Raw genomic sequence first — 17,565 nt, 5'->3', positions numbered from 1 at the left:
TGTGGTTGTTGCTGTTATCTGGATCAGGACCAAAAGTGAGAGAGAGACTGAAAAATAACTCTAAAATGTGTCAAATAAGTGGAAATATAATAAAACATTTCACTCTTTTTATTAGAATCCTAAACTGGGAGGAGTCCACACGTCCACCGTGAGCCGCAGAGCCAGAGTATGTTAGGATATTTTTGTGTGATTAATTGTTTAAGCATTTTGATAATTAGGTGTAATTTTTTTTTAACTTTTCACTTGTTACAGTTGTACTTGGATAATTCTGTCTACGAAGATATGGGAAATATTTCTGTATCAACATTCAGCAAACCCTCTAACACCAGAAGATCTGCTGCCACTAAACCACAATATACACTTTGTCATTTACTAAGCATTGTATATATATAAAAAAAAATCTAAGTTGTGAATTATGTAATGGAGTAAAATTAAGTTAATAAAAATCAGGATCCGATATGAAAAGTTATCTGTACAAAAATACGACACACGATCAAAATAATACCAAAATATAAGTTTAACTGGGTGTCTGTATCATAAAGCATTATAATATATTGAAAATATTTGGTATAATGTGCAGTGTTGGGAAGGTTACTTTTAAAATGTATTCCCTTACAGATTACAGATTACATACCCCAAAATGTAGTTTGTAACGTAATCCATTAAATTACTTAAAGTGAGTAACGTAATCTGAATACTTTGGATTACTTGATATTGTTGTGCTTTTTAAAACGACATGAATGTAGCGACCACATCCTGAAAATTCTTGTTCTCTTCAAATTGTCTGTTGAGCCCAAGTCTCGATGAATAAGCCACTGTTTGCTATAGAGGAGCAAAGACCAGGAAATCATAACATAATTGTCTGCTAAAAGAAAATAAAAAACCCAGTCTTTACTTAAGCCTATAAAAAATATTATTGATAGAGAAATGATTTCTATATGAGATCACTGCTGCCTTAAATTATGTTCACGCTACTGCTAGGTGTCATATTGTTTAGACCTGGTTTAGTCCTGGTTTTAGACCTGGTTTAGTCCAAAATGTGAAAACCGGAAAATCCCGCCGTGTAATCCATTTATTTCAACAAAGTAACTGTAATCCAATTACCACTCACTGAAACAGTAACTGTAACTGAATACAGTTACTCATCATTTGTACTCTGATTACGTAAATGTAATCTGTTACTCCCCAACACTGATAATCTGTAATAAAATAAGTAAAAAGCCATAAAAACGTGCTTTACCTTCTCGGATGTTGCCGCTGTCTCCCGCTATCGACGTCACATCACAACATCCGCTCCAGCCCCGTGCCACTTCCGGCACAGATCCGGTTAGCCACATTAGCTGCAGCGCTAGCATCAAACGAGTTAATTTCCACAAAAATACGGTTATTTCTGCACAAATTGGTTTTACGTGGATCTGTTTGGATGAACATGTAGGAGGCAGGTTCGTCGGCGGCGTGTGGTGAATTTTGGCGACGGTTTAAAGGTAAAAGTTTTGCGTTTTTGAATGAATGTGAGCTGTGATTGTGATATTAATGTTTATGCTTCATGATCAACGAAGCCAAACGTGGACGTGTTTTAAACTACACATTTCTGTGCATAATGAGCATATACTTTTATAATGTGGCTCCTGTCCAGAACAAAAAATAAATACCCGTGTTTAGTAAAGTGTTAGAAATAAAGAAGAGGAAATATAAAGGCTTTTCAATATAAACCTGTGTGGAAATGTTCATATTTTAACTAGGGCTGGGTATCATTAAGAAGTTGCCGATACGATACATACCTCGATACACAGGCCACTTTCGAATCGATATGATATATTTCAAATCGATTCGATACAGTTCAATAAAAAATAAAGGCTAAATCGTGGCTGTGATACTAAAAGTCTTTGTTAAACCACTTCTTGTGCAAAGTTCATATGAAACACAAACATTTTAATCGTCAAAACAGTAAAAATGTCAAATGTGTCGCATAAATGAGCTTCCTTTCACTCCACAAGCAACAAAACTGTAGCTCTGTAACAAAATAATTTAGTAAAACACATGTAAAAATACTCTTGGTGAAATATCAATACAGTAGCCCACGATATCGATACTGTATCATCACATTAAACGATACGATATATCGATATTTTTGCACACCCCTAATTTTAACTCAGATTACTGCGTGGATTTATTGCAGCATCTTCGAGTCTGGGTGTGTGCGGATACAAGCTTGAATACTGTGAATTTCAGTGTGGGATAGTTGTGTAAAAGTTAGTTCTTTTTTTATGTGCTCAAAATACATTTCTTGGTAAAATAAGGGAAGTGCTGTAGAAGGACAAAGGCTCCTCCTGTTGTGTTGTGTGGTGTTGGGTTGTGGTGGGCGCTCTGGAATTACCAAATCACAAAAAACAATCAGCTACTGTTTGAAATCCAAATAACATTTATATAACATATATTATTACTGTGTTGATCGGGGCCATTTCAGGTCAGTGTTGTAAATTAGATAACAAAAAATAAATAAAGGCTGTTCCTAGTTTGTTTACTTGGTCAAATGAGAATGCCATTTGAAATTCCAATAATATTTGTTCAGTATCTGGGTCATTTTTACATACAGTGCAATATTTAAATACAGTACAGTGTAAGGCTGTGCAAAAATATTAAAATATCAACATATCGTATCGTTTGTGATGATACAGTATCGATATCGTGGGCTACTGTATCGATACACCACCAGCATTTTTTGATATATTTTACTAATTTCCTAAATTATTTTGTTCCAGCTACAGTTTTGTTGTTTGTTTAGAAGGAAACTCGTTTCTGTGACACATTTGACATTTTCACTTTTGATGATTAAAATGTTCGTGTTTCATCTGAACTTTGCACAAGAAGAAGTGATTTAACAAAGACTTTTAGTGTCACACACATGATTTAGACTTTATTTTTTATTGATCTGTATGGAATATTTGTATGAAAAGTGCTTTATAAATGAAGTTTCATTGATTGATTTGAAATATCAATTTGAAATACATCGTATTGAATCATATCAAATCATCAGATCACTGTATCGAACTGTGTGTCGTATCAGCAACTTCTGAATAATACCAGCCCACGTGTAGTGAGTTTTGTCGTCTTGAGTGTCCCTGTCTCAGCCTTTTTTATGTCTCGCACTAGTTCTTACAGCTATTTATTTATATAACCTTTGATTTATTATTTTTTGTACTGCGTTGCATGTCTGCACTGGAGGGTCAGTTGGTTTTCATCTTGTTAAAGAGTTTTTCAAATGCTGTATAGATGATTCTTTGTCTTATTATTATCAAAGGGTATTTCTCAAAGTGTATTTCTCACGGGAAAACCAGCTTCTTATTAACTGTTATCTTCCCCAAGGACAGTCTTCCCTACGCACATCCCCCCCTTACACCTCAGCAGCTGGCACACACACACACACACACACACACACAATACACACACACACACACACACACACACACACACACACAATACACACACACACCCACACAATACACACACACACTACACACCCACACAATACACACACTACAACACACCCACACAATACACACCTTTGGTCTCTGTGTTTTTTACTGTGATAGAAAAATGTAATTGCCCATTCATTCTTGTAACCTGTGTGATTCAATAAATATATGGCGTTGGACAGTGGTTCTTCGACAGTTGAGGGCTGTAGCAGTGTCTCTGTCCCTCACTGCGAGTAAAAACCCTGAATTCTGCCTTCTGAGTTTCTTTGTGTTAATATCTCTGTTATTTTCTGACACATCTCATTATACATATGTACAGTAACAGTAAAAGGCATTCTAATTCAGCTTTTTAAGTAGGATCATGTTTGTGTTTGCACTGAAATCTCATAGTTGAGATTGCGTTCACATTTTAGGATTTCATTATGTTAAAATTTCATATGGAGGGCAGGGGTGTGTGTAAGAAATCTCCAAACTTGTGATGCACAAATGTTCTCATCCTCTTTATTTGTTTGGGGTCAGCTCCACAAACTTCATATTAATCTTATAGCTTAAAATCTTTTACCACTTTCTGATGTGATTGTGGAAAAAAAATCATTTGACTTTAGTTTGATTCTTCCTGACAGAGAAGATGTCGAACTTTGTGCCTGTTTTTGTTTCATGTAGATAGGTCAGGTCCAAACCAGGTCAACATCAGTAACCTCACAGCAAACTCCACCAGAGAATTCTGACGTGTCTCTAGCTCAGGTTAAACTCTAAGGATGACACAATAAATAGAATGTGTTGTTTTGTTTTCTAGCAGCGTCATGGTGGACGTGTCTTCCTCTTGGGTTTGTGAATCAGAGGGACGATCTCTGTCTGACGTCCTGAGAATTTACAACAACGAAGACCCCAATGAAAACCACGAACAACAACAAGAACAAAACTGGTGAGAAAAAAATAGTTTGGACAAAGGAGGGACAGAGAATAAATGCAGAGAGAGCAGAGGAGAGGGTCAGAGGAGCAGAGGAGACTTACCAGCTGTGTTTTATTTCAGTTCCACAGCCCCGGTCCTGTTGTCCCAGCCGGAGGAGAGCGCCCCCTGTGTGCTGTCTCTGAACTGCAGCCCCCCCTCTGTGATCAGGAGGCTGGAGTTTGTGACTGAAGCTCGGACCGTGGAGGTGTACGACCAGAGCGGAGAATACTGCGGGACCGTGAGAGGAGAGAGGGACCAGAGCGTCCACACAGACAGGTACAAACTCACTCCGGTTAAAGCAGAGCTGTTCTTTTCACAACTTTTACCCATGTTACTCCAGAAAGTGCCGACCCTAAGATTAAACCGCACTGAACTAGAAACTACTTAAGAGATTTGGAGTATTTTTTCACACTTTTTCCAGCTGCGAAACATATCAAAACAGAGTTAGAGATGGTGATCTGTGCATTTGTGTTTTTGAGACTAGACTATTGTAACAGTCTGTTTACCTGCCTGAGCAAGAAGGAACTGAACAGGTGTGGTGTAGGATTTTGACCCTGTGTCAGAATCCTATTCTGGTAATATTGACCCCCTATGAAAATCTATATTTTATTAATAAACAACTTGAATTCTATAGAGAAACTTTGAATATTAATACTATATCTGCAAATTAAAACATATTGACATATTTAAAAGTGTTTTTTGAAGAACTCACATGCATTTTTGATGTCGATTATAACTTTTGAATGTTAAAAATGACTTAGTTGTTTAAACATATTTGACTGAAAATGAGATAAGTCGTTATTAATGAGTTAGATAATCAAAGTGATGTGTAATGATTTGGAATCTTGTTCAAATAGACAGAGCTGATCAGTTGAGTCGTTAAATAGGGGATATGAGAAGATTTAATAACAACATGACTAAATTCAAGGTCGTTATTCTTACAAACCGTTGCCTAAATTGACATTATGATGAAGGATTATCTGAACATAACAAACTAAAAACTATAACAATGTAAAATACAATATAAAAAGTGACAAGATTTCAATGTATCTGCAATTTGAACAATACGTTACATTTACACAAAATACCAAGTCGTTCTCCATCCAGACATTCCTTAAAATACCTTTTTTTTGTTGTTACCAAATATTTATTGTTTTCAGTGTTGGGAAGGTGACTTTTAAAATGTAATCCCCTACAGATTACAGATTACATATCCCAAAATGTAGTTTGTAATGTAATCCATTAAACTACTTCAAGTGAGTAATGTAATCTGATTACTTTGGATTACTTTATTTGCTGTAGAGAAGCAAAGATGAGGAAATCTTCACATAAGATGTTTTATCTGCTAAAAGAAAATGAAAAGCCCAGACTTTCCTTAACCATATTAAAAATATTATTGATAGAAAACAAGGAGACACGTCCATGCAGCATGGTTTAGTCCTGGTTTAGACCTGGTTTAGTCCTGTTTTAGTCCTGTTTTAGTCCTGGTTTAGTCCTGGTTTAGTCCTGGTTTAGTCCTGGTTTAGTCCTGGTTTAGTCCTGGTTTAGTCCTGGTTTAGTCGTGGTTTTAGTCGTGGTTTACACCTGGTTTAGATCTAGTTTAGACCTTCTTTTAGTCCTGTTTTAGACCTGGTTTAGTCCTGGTTTTAGACCTGATTTAGACCTAGTTTAGATCTAGTTTAGATCTGCTTTTTAGTCCTGTTTTAGTCCTGGTTTATTCCTGGTTTATTTTTGGTTTAGTCCTGGTTTTAGTCCTGGTTTATTCCTGGTTTATTCTTGGTTTAGTCCTGGTTTTAGACCTGGTTTAGTTTCCAGAAATGAGTGGAATTATCCAAAAAAAAAAAAAAAAGGGATATAGCCCAAAATATGAAAAGAGGAAAATCCCTCTGTGTAATCCATTTATTTCAACAAAGTAACTGTAATCCAATTACCACTCACTGAAACAGTAACTGTAACTGAATACAGTTACTCATATTTTGTACTCAGATTACGTAACTTCAGTACATGTAATCTGTTACTCCCCAACACTGATTGTTTTTTAATATAACAAAAACAATACAAACCAACACAACACAACAGGTCCAGGACAAAATTCAATAAATGAAAGATTAGTGCTTATTTAAATCTACCACATCAAATCTAGATAAACCCAAAACAACAACATCACTTAGCCGCTCAATGGTCTAATATATACCTCATAACATGGAGGTTTTAAGATCAGATATTGTTTGGTTCCAAAATTGAATAGTTTTTACCTTAAAATACCTTAAAGAAAGTGAATATGTGGTAATATATAATAAAAGTAAATGACATGAGAAATAATGATCAGATAAGTAACTACTAAAGAAAAAAGGAAGAGGAGTCTAAATCCTACGGGCAGCTCCTCTTCTTTTTCGTGTCCACTTTAAGATCCTGATCTTTAGGGCCTTACATGACCAGACTCAGACCTGATAAAGCCGCACACGTCGGCCCGTAGCCTGAGGTCTGTCAGACAAAACCTGCTGTTGGAGCCCGTTTATATTTATTAAAAAATGATTAATTGAAGGTGATCCTGATCTCCTCCTGCAGTCAGGTTTATCTGCCTCCTGTAGCAGCAGGCGGGGAAGGCAGTGCCAGCAGAGAGAGAACATACTATTTTGTGACCAAAGTATATTGCAAAAGAAAGTCAGTCACAGAGAATAATATTTTTTTTGTTCTTTAAAATAAATACATAAATGGGTCTGGATCTCCGAGTTACAAACCTCCTCAAACAAAAAGGGCACAACACCTGCTAATGTTCCCTCAGACAAGTTTTACAACGTGAGGTGACAGATCCTTTCAGGCCAGCTCCTCTAAACTCTGGAATAAACTGCCTCCTTACTTACGCTTTCTAGATCGTGTAGGTGCTTTTTAAAAGAAACTAAAAAGGTTTCTCTTTGAACAAGTGTTCCTGTCTCCTCAGGTTTAGAGCTGCTAAGACTCATTTTATTTTATTATGAATGTGACTTCTGCTGTTTTTATCTTTTGTGAAGCATTTTGTGACCTACGTCTGTGAAAAGCGCTGTATAAATAAACTTTATTTACTTTACCGTATTTTCCAGGCTATTAGTCGCTCTGGATTATAAGGCGTCATTAAATGGTCTATTTTTTTTACTTTTTTCACAAATAAACAGCGTGGGACTTTAAATGAAACCCAACAGTGTGATGTGTGAGTGGTTTTGTTTGTTCGTTCACGGTGACTCTGGGTGTGTTCAGTTGTGGCGTGTAGGGAGGGTGTGTCCGGGACCAACGGATTGTCGGCGTGTTCGCAGTGACTCAGTTGTTCAGTCGTGTCTAGAAGCGGCACGTTGCGCTCGCTTTTTTTCGGTTCGTTCCTCCGTTCCGTTCCTCGTCAGCGTGGGGTGATGAGTGTGTGTCTGTGGGTGTGTTTCTCTGTGCGGTCGCTGTCTGCTCTGTGTGTGTTTGAGTGTTCTGTGTGTGTTTGAGTGTTCTGTGTGTGTTTGAGTGTTCTGTGTGTGTTTGAGTGTTCTGTGTGTGTTCTGTGTGTGTTTGTGTGTTCCGTGTGTGTTTGTGTGTTCTGTGTGTGTTTGAGTGTTCTGTGTGTGTTTGAGTGTTCTGTGTGTGTTTGTGTGTTCTGTGTGTGTTTGAGTGTTCTGTGTGTGTTTGAGTGTTCTGTGTGTAGTTTACTGAAGTCGTGCTGGGACACTGAGTGGATTCGTGTATGGGGCGCTCTGGATTGTGGCGCGCAGCTGTTTTTTGATGCGGTTAGAGGCTTAAGAGCGCGTCTAATAACCAGGAAAATACAGTACTTACATGTTATAATTGTTTCCCATCACCTTTTACTCATCCAAAGTTGTGTTTAGAGTAATTTGTGCACGTTTGATCACACTGGAATCTCTTATGTTCAAGAAAAATTATTGTTATTGTGATCTGCAGCTGTCCATCGAAATGAGGACTATTTGTGGTGATGACGTCTACATCAATGTCAGCTTCTATTTGGACACCATTTTTTTATCAAGTCACTTTAAATGTCCAAATTATAATGTAACTTAGAACAAAGGGCCGTATGTGGCTCTGGAGCTGGTCTGGGTTAAATCACCAAGCCCAGCAACAAGATCACGGAGATGGGTCTCCGGGCGTCTAGTGCTCTGCCCCCTGCTCCTGAAACAACGGGGATAAGAAAGTACTACAAAACTAAAAAACTAACCAAAAATGTGAACACAGAATATACCGTATTTTCCTGGTTATTAGACGCGCTCTTAAGCCTCTAACTGCATCAAAAAACGACTGCGCGCCACAATCCAGAGCGCCCCACACACGAATCCACTCAGTGTCCCAGCACGACTTCAGTAAACTACAAACACACACAGAACACTCAAACACACACGGAGCAGACAGCGACCGCACAACGAAACACACCCACAGACACACTCATCACTCCACGCCGACGAGGAACGGAACAGAGGAACAAACCGAAAAAGCCACGAGCGCAACGTGCCGCTTCTAGACACGACTGAACAACTGAGTCACTGCGAACACGCCGACAATCCATTGGTCCCAGACACACCCTCCCTACACGAAAGTTTTAAAATGTCAAAAATGACTGATAACTATGGACAAAACTGAAATTCCGTTTATCAAGATTAGAATTTCTGTCGAGATGAATGGAGAACTGTGCTTAAAGACGGGGGTATTTTTGGAGCTTTCTCCCATGTTTTAACGTTCCATCGTCCAAAAAAAAAACATGTCGGAAGAGGTTTTAGAGACATCCACGCGTGTTTGAGTAATCTAGCGATCTCTCTGTACGAGATTTCTCCATAAATACGACAGTAAACATGACAATTCTCCATGAATAATACAAAAACGTGACAGAAAACCACACTAGATTCGTTAAAGGGACGCGCGGTGATTGTGTTGTGATGGCGCTCTGAAGGGGGAGCGACTTAGCAGCAAAACTGAAACTTATAAAACATGTTAATCTGTTGTTGCGGGTGATTATAGCGTTTACAGAACAATAAAAAGAGCTAAAAATGTGAGGAACGGAACGGAGGAACGAACCGAAAAAGCGACGAGTGCAACGTGCCGCTTCTAGACACGACTGAACAACTGAGTCACTGAACACGCCGACAATCCAGCGACAGACACTACTCCCTACACGCCACAACTGAACACACCCAGAGTCACCGTGAACAAACAAACAAACAAAACCACTCACACATCACACTGTTGGGTTTCATTTAATTCAATTCAATTCAAGTTTATTTATATAGCACATTTAAAACAACTTAAGTTGACCAAAGTGCTTCACATACAAGTCAACAACATAGAACACAGGTGTCAAACATAAGGCCCGGGGGCCAGATCCGGCCCTCCAAGACTTTTAATGTGGCCCTTGGGTGATTTTCTACTAAAATATTTTAATTATATTTTCTATTAATAATTTTGTGTGGTGTTTATCACAGCAGCGTCTCCAGCGTCTCTGTACGTGGCCCCTCCCACCAGAGCAGCACAAATGAAGACTTGTCTCTTTCCAAACGCTCTTAAAGGACGATCGTTTTGACTGTTGACCGTGACACCCTCATCAGAAAAATGTCCAACATGAGAAAAGTGGAGCCGAGTGCAGGATTTTACAACAAAAATTGACTTATTCCTGTTTACAGACAAGTTCATGTTCAAACTTTGTGTTGAAATTGAATTTTTCTTAAAGTTTCAGTTTGTTCATAATATTATAAACATATAATAAGAAAGAGTTCATCAATTAAAAAAGATTTCTGTAATAGATTTGCATTTTTCTGCACAAATATTTGAACTTATTGCTATTTTTGGGGTTTATATGACATGAGTTTTCTGATCCGGCCCCTTCAGGATCAAAGTAGGTTGGATACGGCCCCCGGACCAAAATGAGTTTGACACTCCTGATATAGAAGAAACAGTTACATATACATATATACAGAAAACATGATATAAAACTACAATAAAAACACCAAGATAACCTGACCAGCTCGTACTAAATGCCAGGGAGAAGAAGTGAGTTTTCAGTCTCGCCTTAAACTGCGTTACAGACTGAGAGGATCTGACAGCAAGAGGAAGGCAGTTCCGTAGTCCAGGCGCTGCCACAGAAAAGTCTCTGTCACCTCTCGTCTTGAGCCGAGTTTTGGGCTCGACCAACAGGAGCTGGCCGGCTGATCTCAGGGCTCTGGGCGGAGTATAGGGCTGCAGTAACTCCCTCAAGTAGACTGGACCCATGGAGGCCAAACATTTGTTTAAAGTCCCACGCTGTTTATTTGTGAAAAAAGTTCAAAAATAGACCATTTAATGACAGTGCGTCTTATAATCCAGAGAGACTAATAGTGCGGAAAATACGGTACACAATATAAAACTGACACGTTCTTAAAATGATCAACAAAACTGCATCTGGGTTTTGAATCGTCTCTTCTTCTTCTTCAGTCCAGACTCAGGGCCTTTCTACAGGAAACAGCTGGTCCTGGATCACCCCTCGGCCTCATGTGACGTCAAGGTGAGTCTTATATTTCGTTTGTGTTTTTGTTTCATTGTGTTTTAAACCCCCGCTGCTCCTCTCTCCTCTCTCAGCTGTTGTCTCTGTGCGGGCGGCGGTGCGTTCGGGTGCTCTCGGTCTCGGTGGGAGTGGAGACGGTGCGTTCAGGCGTCTCTGTAAACCACAGCATCGACCTGCAGCAGGTTCAGTCCATGATGGAGGAGATGGGCACGAGTCTGTCTCCGGGAGCTCAGCATCTCATGGACATGGTGCAGTTCCAGCAGCAGGTGACAGGGGGCGCTCTACAGGGGCTGTGAACAACATTTGAATCTACAGTTTTTTTATTTTTTACTCTTTATATTTCTAATGTCCCACAACATGTAAATATTAAACACATTTTATCGCAGTTTGCCAAACAACACGTCCACAGAAACTTCCGAAATGAGGCGGATGTTAATCTTGTTTATTGTTTCTCTTCAGAATCAGACGTCTTCTTTGAGTTCTCTCTTCCCGATGTTGATGGGAGGAAGAGCTTTGCCTCAGATGCCCTCCCCGCTCCAGGTAAAGACTCCACTGTAACTCCACTCTACTCACTATAACTACACCTGCACCTGTATCTGTACCTGCACCTGCACCTGCACCTGTATCTGTATCTGCACCTGTATCTGTATCTGTACTGTCCCAGTGTTCGATTGTACCGGTTCTGTTTGAGTTTCTTTGAGTTTCCTGGTTTTGTGAGCGTCCGTGTAAACGCAGGATCCTGATTTCAGTCTCCTGGATTTGCTTGGATGTGTGAACTCAAGTAACAGATACAGTAGGATCATTTACTTTCCCAAAACGACTCGAACTCCCACCAGGACTTTTTAAGTAATAATATTTTAGACTTATAAACAAAAGTCTACTGTGTAGTATAGTCACTTTTTAACCCCAGGCTCACCTCTGTGTGTCTGTGCTGCTCTTCCAGTCCAATCCAAATTTATTTGTAGAGCACATTTTATAAACAAGACAGTTTCCAAAGTGCTGCACATAGCAACTTAAAAAAAACCAAAAAAAAAAAAACAATAGGAAACTAATAGAATCGGTAAATAAAATTATAATAATAAAATCAATGAACAAAAAATTAAATAAATACATAAAAGCAGTACTAAAAAATAGATAAAAACAATAAATAAATAAAATAAATAACAGGCACTCTTGAGCTAAACTGACTCAGTGGCACTCAGTGTGTTGTATTTTTCAACTTTTAAAAAAGATTTTTCCTGAAGTTGTGACAGAGCTCCACACTCTCATGTTCTGACTTGAATGTTTGTCTCTTTTTTGTTCTTAGAAATCTGTTAAAAAATCTTAAGTTCGAAAAGTTCCTACATGTTCAGCTCCGTGCCATAATCTGTGCCATAGTTACCATAGCAACCAGTCTAAATATCCAGGATCCTCTGATTCCTCGTGTGCACAGGAACATGAGTCTCCTGGTTTCTTCGAGCGCAGGGAAACACCAGACCCAGAATACTGTCAGAACCAGGATCAGACACTGAAGCACACGTAAACTCACTCAGTGTCAGACTCTATCCTCGTGTTTGTTCTGTCGCAGGATTTACGTTTAACCTTTAATTAAATGAATCTGATGTTTTCACAGTTTCCGCCTCCGTTCACTTCCTCAGCCGCTGAAACTCCGTCCAATCAGATCGGAGCGATGTCACATGACTCGTCTGACTCCACCTGCTCAGGTGAGGTGCACTTCAACAGAACTATGCTTTTATTTTGTGTTGGAAATAACATTGTTCTATCAAAATAAAAGCCTTTTTCATGAAGTTGGGGTAATGACTGAAAGGAAGGAAATGAGATAGTTCCCGGTGTGGCAAAGCTGCCCTGAATGTATAGAAATTATTAATATCACATGCTCGTTTACATGAGAGCTTTAATTCCAAATAAAACTAATTTAATTTTGAATTAAAATTAATTCTGCTTTTAAAAAAAGACCATGTAAACAGTTAATTCCTAATGAAAATGATTCTGTGTGTTTTCCAGAGAGCAGTGAGTCCCGCAGCCCCGTAAGCCCCGCCCACATTTCAGAGATGATGTCACAGCTGCTGAAGGGGCGTGGCCAGGCTCTAGACTCCGCCCCCGACCTGCTCCCCGTCCTGCAGAGCGTGTGCGGCCACGTGACCCAGCTCAGACTCGACAACGCCGCCGCGCTGAAGGAAATAAACGACGGAACATGGTCAGTTTAAAAAGACGAACCGCTCGAACTAACGCAGGGAGAACACGCACACGCAGACAGAACGAGAGTCTAACCCACAACCTCCTCACCTCAGACTGTACAAAGACCTGGACTAAAGACCGACACACACCACAGTCACATCATAACCACCAAACATCAGCAACACGACCACTGCTGGACAAGAGACCAAAACTGAACCAGGACTGAACCAGGACTGAACCAGGACTAAACCAAAACTGAACCAAAACTGAACCAAAACTGAACCAAAACTGAACCAGAGCTAAGCCAGGACTGAACCAAGAACTAAACTTTACGTGCTTTCTCGCTCTGTCCGTCATGTTGAATTAGTGTTTCTTGCCGCCGACCAAAATAATTCCCAGCATGCAACGGGCGCTTTTGTCAACAGTGAAACTCGCCTACATGCCACGAGTTTTCTGATCCGGACACTTTGGGATCAAAGTCGGTTGGATACGACCCCCGGAACAAAATAAGTTTGACACCGCTGGACTAGAAGAGTTTTGGGTTTCCTGTTTCGTGCTGATCAAGATCATGCGGCGACACTTCCACACTGAAACAGTTTGACACAAGTGACTTTGCAGTTTAGTGTGAACAGTGTGAATAAATACACACAATACTTTCACTTTAAAGATCACTGAAGTATAATTGAATACAAAGATTTATTTGTGAAAAAAAGTTGGAAAATAGACCATTCAATGACAGTGCGCCTTATAATCCAGAGCGCCTACAGTGTGGAAAATACGGTAAAGTGTTTCTGCCTTTTGCCTTTGCACGAAAACTTATTTTTGGCTCATGATACAAAGGGCCGAACTGTCAAAGTAAGAAAGATGAAAACTTAAAGGAAACAACGAGCCACATCAGTCACACACCCAACTAAACTCATGTTCTGGTTCTAGAGATGTGGAGAATTTAAACTGCACAAATCTCTGTGTCTGTGCAAATATCCACATCATGAAATTGATTTTTAATTGTAATTGTAGAATCATTCTGAGTGAACAAGTTCCTTCTGTTTTATTCATGATCATAACATGAGTTTAGTTGAATGTGGCTGTTGTTCTTTCATCTTTTGTCTTTCTTACCTTGATAGTTGTGGATAAATTCTCTCAGTCGTCCAGGTAGAATCCAGGGCAAAAGGAGAAATTCAATTTGTCAACTGGACAAAAGTTTATTTAGGTCGAATATGTTTATGTTCTGGTCAGACTCTGGTGGACACTTCCTTATATCTGACTGAAAGGAGGAGCTAACTACACCGAAACTACTCTGAAACTAAAGGGTGAAGTATAGTTCTGCATCGACTCATCGAGCACTGCCGCCGTCGCCTTGTCGCTATTGTTTTTGATTTATGGATCTGCGTCGAGGTCTGTTCACTGCGAAGTAATTCACCACCAAAACACTAGGGGGCGAGAATATGTGTCCATTCATATAAACGTGTGTCTGTGTGCACCACCTGCACACGTATAATGTGTGAAAAGTTTCACATGAACCATCTCCAACACGACACAAACACAGAACAGACTCACCATCAGCAGAACACCCCTCTGTCACAGAGAGAACACCCCTCTGTCACAGAGAGAACACCCCTCTGTCACAGAGAGAACACCCCTCTGACACAGAGAGAACACCCCTCTGACACAGAGAGAACACCCTCTGTCGCAGAGAGACACCCCTCTGACACAGAGAACACCCTCTGACACAGAGAGAACACCCCTCTGTCACAGAGAGAACACCCTCTGACAGAGAGAACACCCCTCTGTCACAGAGAGAGAGAACACCCCTCTGACACAGAGAACACCCCTCTGAGAGAGAACACCCCTCTGTCGCAGAGAGAACACCCCTCTGTCACAGAGAGAACACCCCTGTCACAGAGAGAACACCCCTCTGACACAGAGAGAACACCCCTCTGACACAGAGAGAACACCCTCTGTCACAGAGAGAACACCCCTCTGTCGCAGAGAGAACACCCCTCTGACGCAGAGAGAACACCCCTCTGACGCAGAGAGAACACCCCTCTGACAGAGAGAACACCCCTCTGTCGCAGAGAGAACACCCCTCTGACGCAGAGAGAACACCCCTCTGACACAGAGAGAACACCCTCTGTCGCAGAGAGAACACCCCTCTGTCGCAGAGAGAACACCCCTGAGAGAGACACCCCTCTGTCAGAGAGAAACACCCCTCTGTCGCAGAGAGAACACCCCTCTGTCGCAGAGAGAACACCCCTCTGTCGCAGAGAGAACACCCCTCTGTCGCAGAGAGAGAACACCCCTCTGTCGCAGAGAGAACACCCCTCTGTCGCAGAGAGAAACACCCCTCTGAGAGAGAAACACCCCTCTGTCGCAGAGAGAACCCCTCTGACACAGAGAGAACACCCCTCTGTCGCAGAGAGAGAACACCCCTCTGTCGCAGAGAGAACACCCCTCTGTCGCAGAGAGAGAACACCCCTCTGTCGCAGAGAGAGAACACCCCTCTGTCGCAGAGAGAACACCCCTCTGACACAGAGAGAACACCCCTCTGTCGCAGAGAGAACACCCCTCTGTCGCAGAGAGAACACCCCTCTGTCGAGAGAGAAACACCCCTCTGTCGCAGAGAGAACACCCCTCTGTCGCAGAGAGAACACCCTCTGTCGCAGAGAGAACACCCCTCTGTCGCAGAGAGAACACCCCTCTGTCGCAGAGAGAAACACCCCTCTGTCGCAGAGAGAACACCCCTCTGTCGCAGAGAGAACACCCCTCTGACACAGAGAGAACACCCCTCTGTCGCAGAGAGAACACCCCTCTGTCGCAGAGAGAGAACACCCCTCTGTCGCAGAGAGAACACCCCTCTGTCGCAGAGAGAACACCCCTCTGTCGCAGAGAGAACACCCCTCTGTCGCAGAGAGAACACCCCTCTGTCGCACAGAGAGAACACCCCTCTGTCGCAGAGAGAACACCCCTCTGACACAGAGAGAACACCCCTCTGTCGCAGAGAGAACACCCCTCTGTCGCAGAGAGAACACCCCTCTGACACAGAGAGAACACCCCTCTGACACAGAGAGAACACCCCTCTGTCGCAGAGAGAACACCCCTCTGTCGCAGAGAGAACACCCCTCTGCAGAGAGAACACCCCTCTGCAGAGAGAGAACACCCCTCTGTCGCAGAGAGAGACACCCTCTGTCGCAGAGAGAGAACACCCCTCTGACGCAGAGAGAACACCCCTCTGTCGCAGAGAGAACACCCCTCTGTCGCAGAGAGAACACCCCTCTGTCGCAGAGAGAACACCCCTCTGTCGCAGAGAGAGAACACCCCTCTGTCAGAGAGAACACCCCTCTGTCGCAGAGAGAACACCCCTCTGTCGCAGAGAGAACACCCCTCTGTCGCAGAGAGAACACCCCTCTGTCGCAGAGAGAACACCCCTCTGTCGCAGAGAGAACACAGAGAGAAACACCCCTCTGTCGCAGAGAGAACACCCCTCTGTCGCAGAGAGAACACCCCTCTGTCGCAGAGAGAACACCCCTCTGTCGCAGAGAGAACACCCCTCTGTCGCAGAGAGAACACCCCTCTGTCGCAGAGAGAACACCCCTCTGTCGCAGAGAGAACACCCCTCTGACACACAGAGAACACTCATATTCGTGTCCTTTTTAAAGTACGACAGAAGCTGAACCACGTACCAGGAGCGAGCTGTTTTATGAGCGCTTAATTTATGCAAATTAGCCATGTAGTTTTAAGTTTCGTTTCTGTAAAACGTAAAGCTGCATTAAACACAAGATTTCTCAATCTAAATTGAAAGAAAGAAAAGCCGAGTACAGGAAAAGTGTGTAGTGCGGTAGTCGGGAGGATCAATCACAGCTCTTATCGTCTGCGTCGCTTCCCTGTCGTTTTGACGCGTCAAAACGATGCAGTTAGAAAATTTCAGAGGTGCACATCGGTCGACGCAGAGGCTCTGCGTAGGCGATACGTGTCGATGAAATATAATAATAGAAGTTCGATGTCAGAGTCCATATTGAGTTAAAAAATATCTGGATATATTTAAAATATGGAGATATGGCCCACCCCTGCCCCACGTGTTTCAGAACATGTTTAGACGTCAAAACTACAGGATTAGTGTTTTTTACACAGAATACGACCCACAGAGACACAGGGAGGGCATCTGACACACACAGGCACATTTCAGATTTGTTTTGATGTTTGGATTGAAGAACAAAATGAACTACTGCTGATTTACTTTATTTATTTATTTATTTATTTATTTTTAATTGATACAATAATTTCAGGTCTAAACCCGGCCTAGTCTGGGTCTAGACCCGGCCTAAAAGTCTAATCTGCATAAGGGAAAAGTTAAACTTGATTCGTTTCAGTTTGTCTTTGGCCCATTTTCTGAACCTGTTCCACCGAGAAATAGGCTCAGGACGTTTGTCGACTAAACTGTGCTGCTCTAAAAACTCCCGAGCGCC

At 41.5% G+C, this 17,565-nt stretch overlaps 1 protein-coding gene across 2 annotated transcripts in view; it reads left to right on the top strand.

Moving 5' to 3' along the window:
- Window positions 1-114: 114 nt before the first annotated feature.
- The window catches only part of cunh10orf88 (chromosome unknown C10orf88 homolog), a 38,355-nt gene continuing 20,904 nt past the window's right edge, over window positions 115-17,565 (top strand). Inside the window, exons 1-9 of one of the 2 annotated variants that reach the window (XM_055150229.1) lie at window positions 115-166; window positions 253-1,484; window positions 4,276-4,401; window positions 4,510-4,704; window positions 10,855-10,924; window positions 10,999-11,190; window positions 11,384-11,464; window positions 12,537-12,627; window positions 12,929-13,121. In XM_055150229.1, coding sequence (XP_055006204.1) covers window positions 4,280-4,401; window positions 4,510-4,704; window positions 10,855-10,924; window positions 10,999-11,190; window positions 11,384-11,464; window positions 12,537-12,627; window positions 12,929-13,121 — 944 coding nt within the window. In that variant the 5' untranslated portion in view covers window positions 115-166; window positions 253-1,484; window positions 4,276-4,279. Of the gene's footprint in view, window positions 167-252; window positions 1,485-4,272; window positions 4,402-4,509; window positions 4,705-10,854; window positions 10,925-10,998; window positions 11,191-11,383; window positions 11,465-12,536; window positions 12,628-12,928; window positions 13,122-17,565 lie in introns of both variants that reach the window. The other variant, XM_020927823.2, reaches the window with a different exon arrangement.

Source organism: Boleophthalmus pectinirostris, unplaced genomic scaffold, assembly GCF_026225935.1.
Source record: "Boleophthalmus pectinirostris isolate CB_2022bp ecotype Guang Dong unplaced genomic scaffold, ASM2622593v1 HiC_scaffold_14, whole genome shotgun sequence".
Classification (NCBI taxonomy): Eukaryota; Metazoa; Chordata; class Actinopteri; order Gobiiformes; family Gobiidae; genus Boleophthalmus; species Boleophthalmus pectinirostris.
The sequence above is the reverse complement of the archived record's forward strand: the minus strand, read 5'-3'. Positions and strand labels throughout refer to the sequence as shown.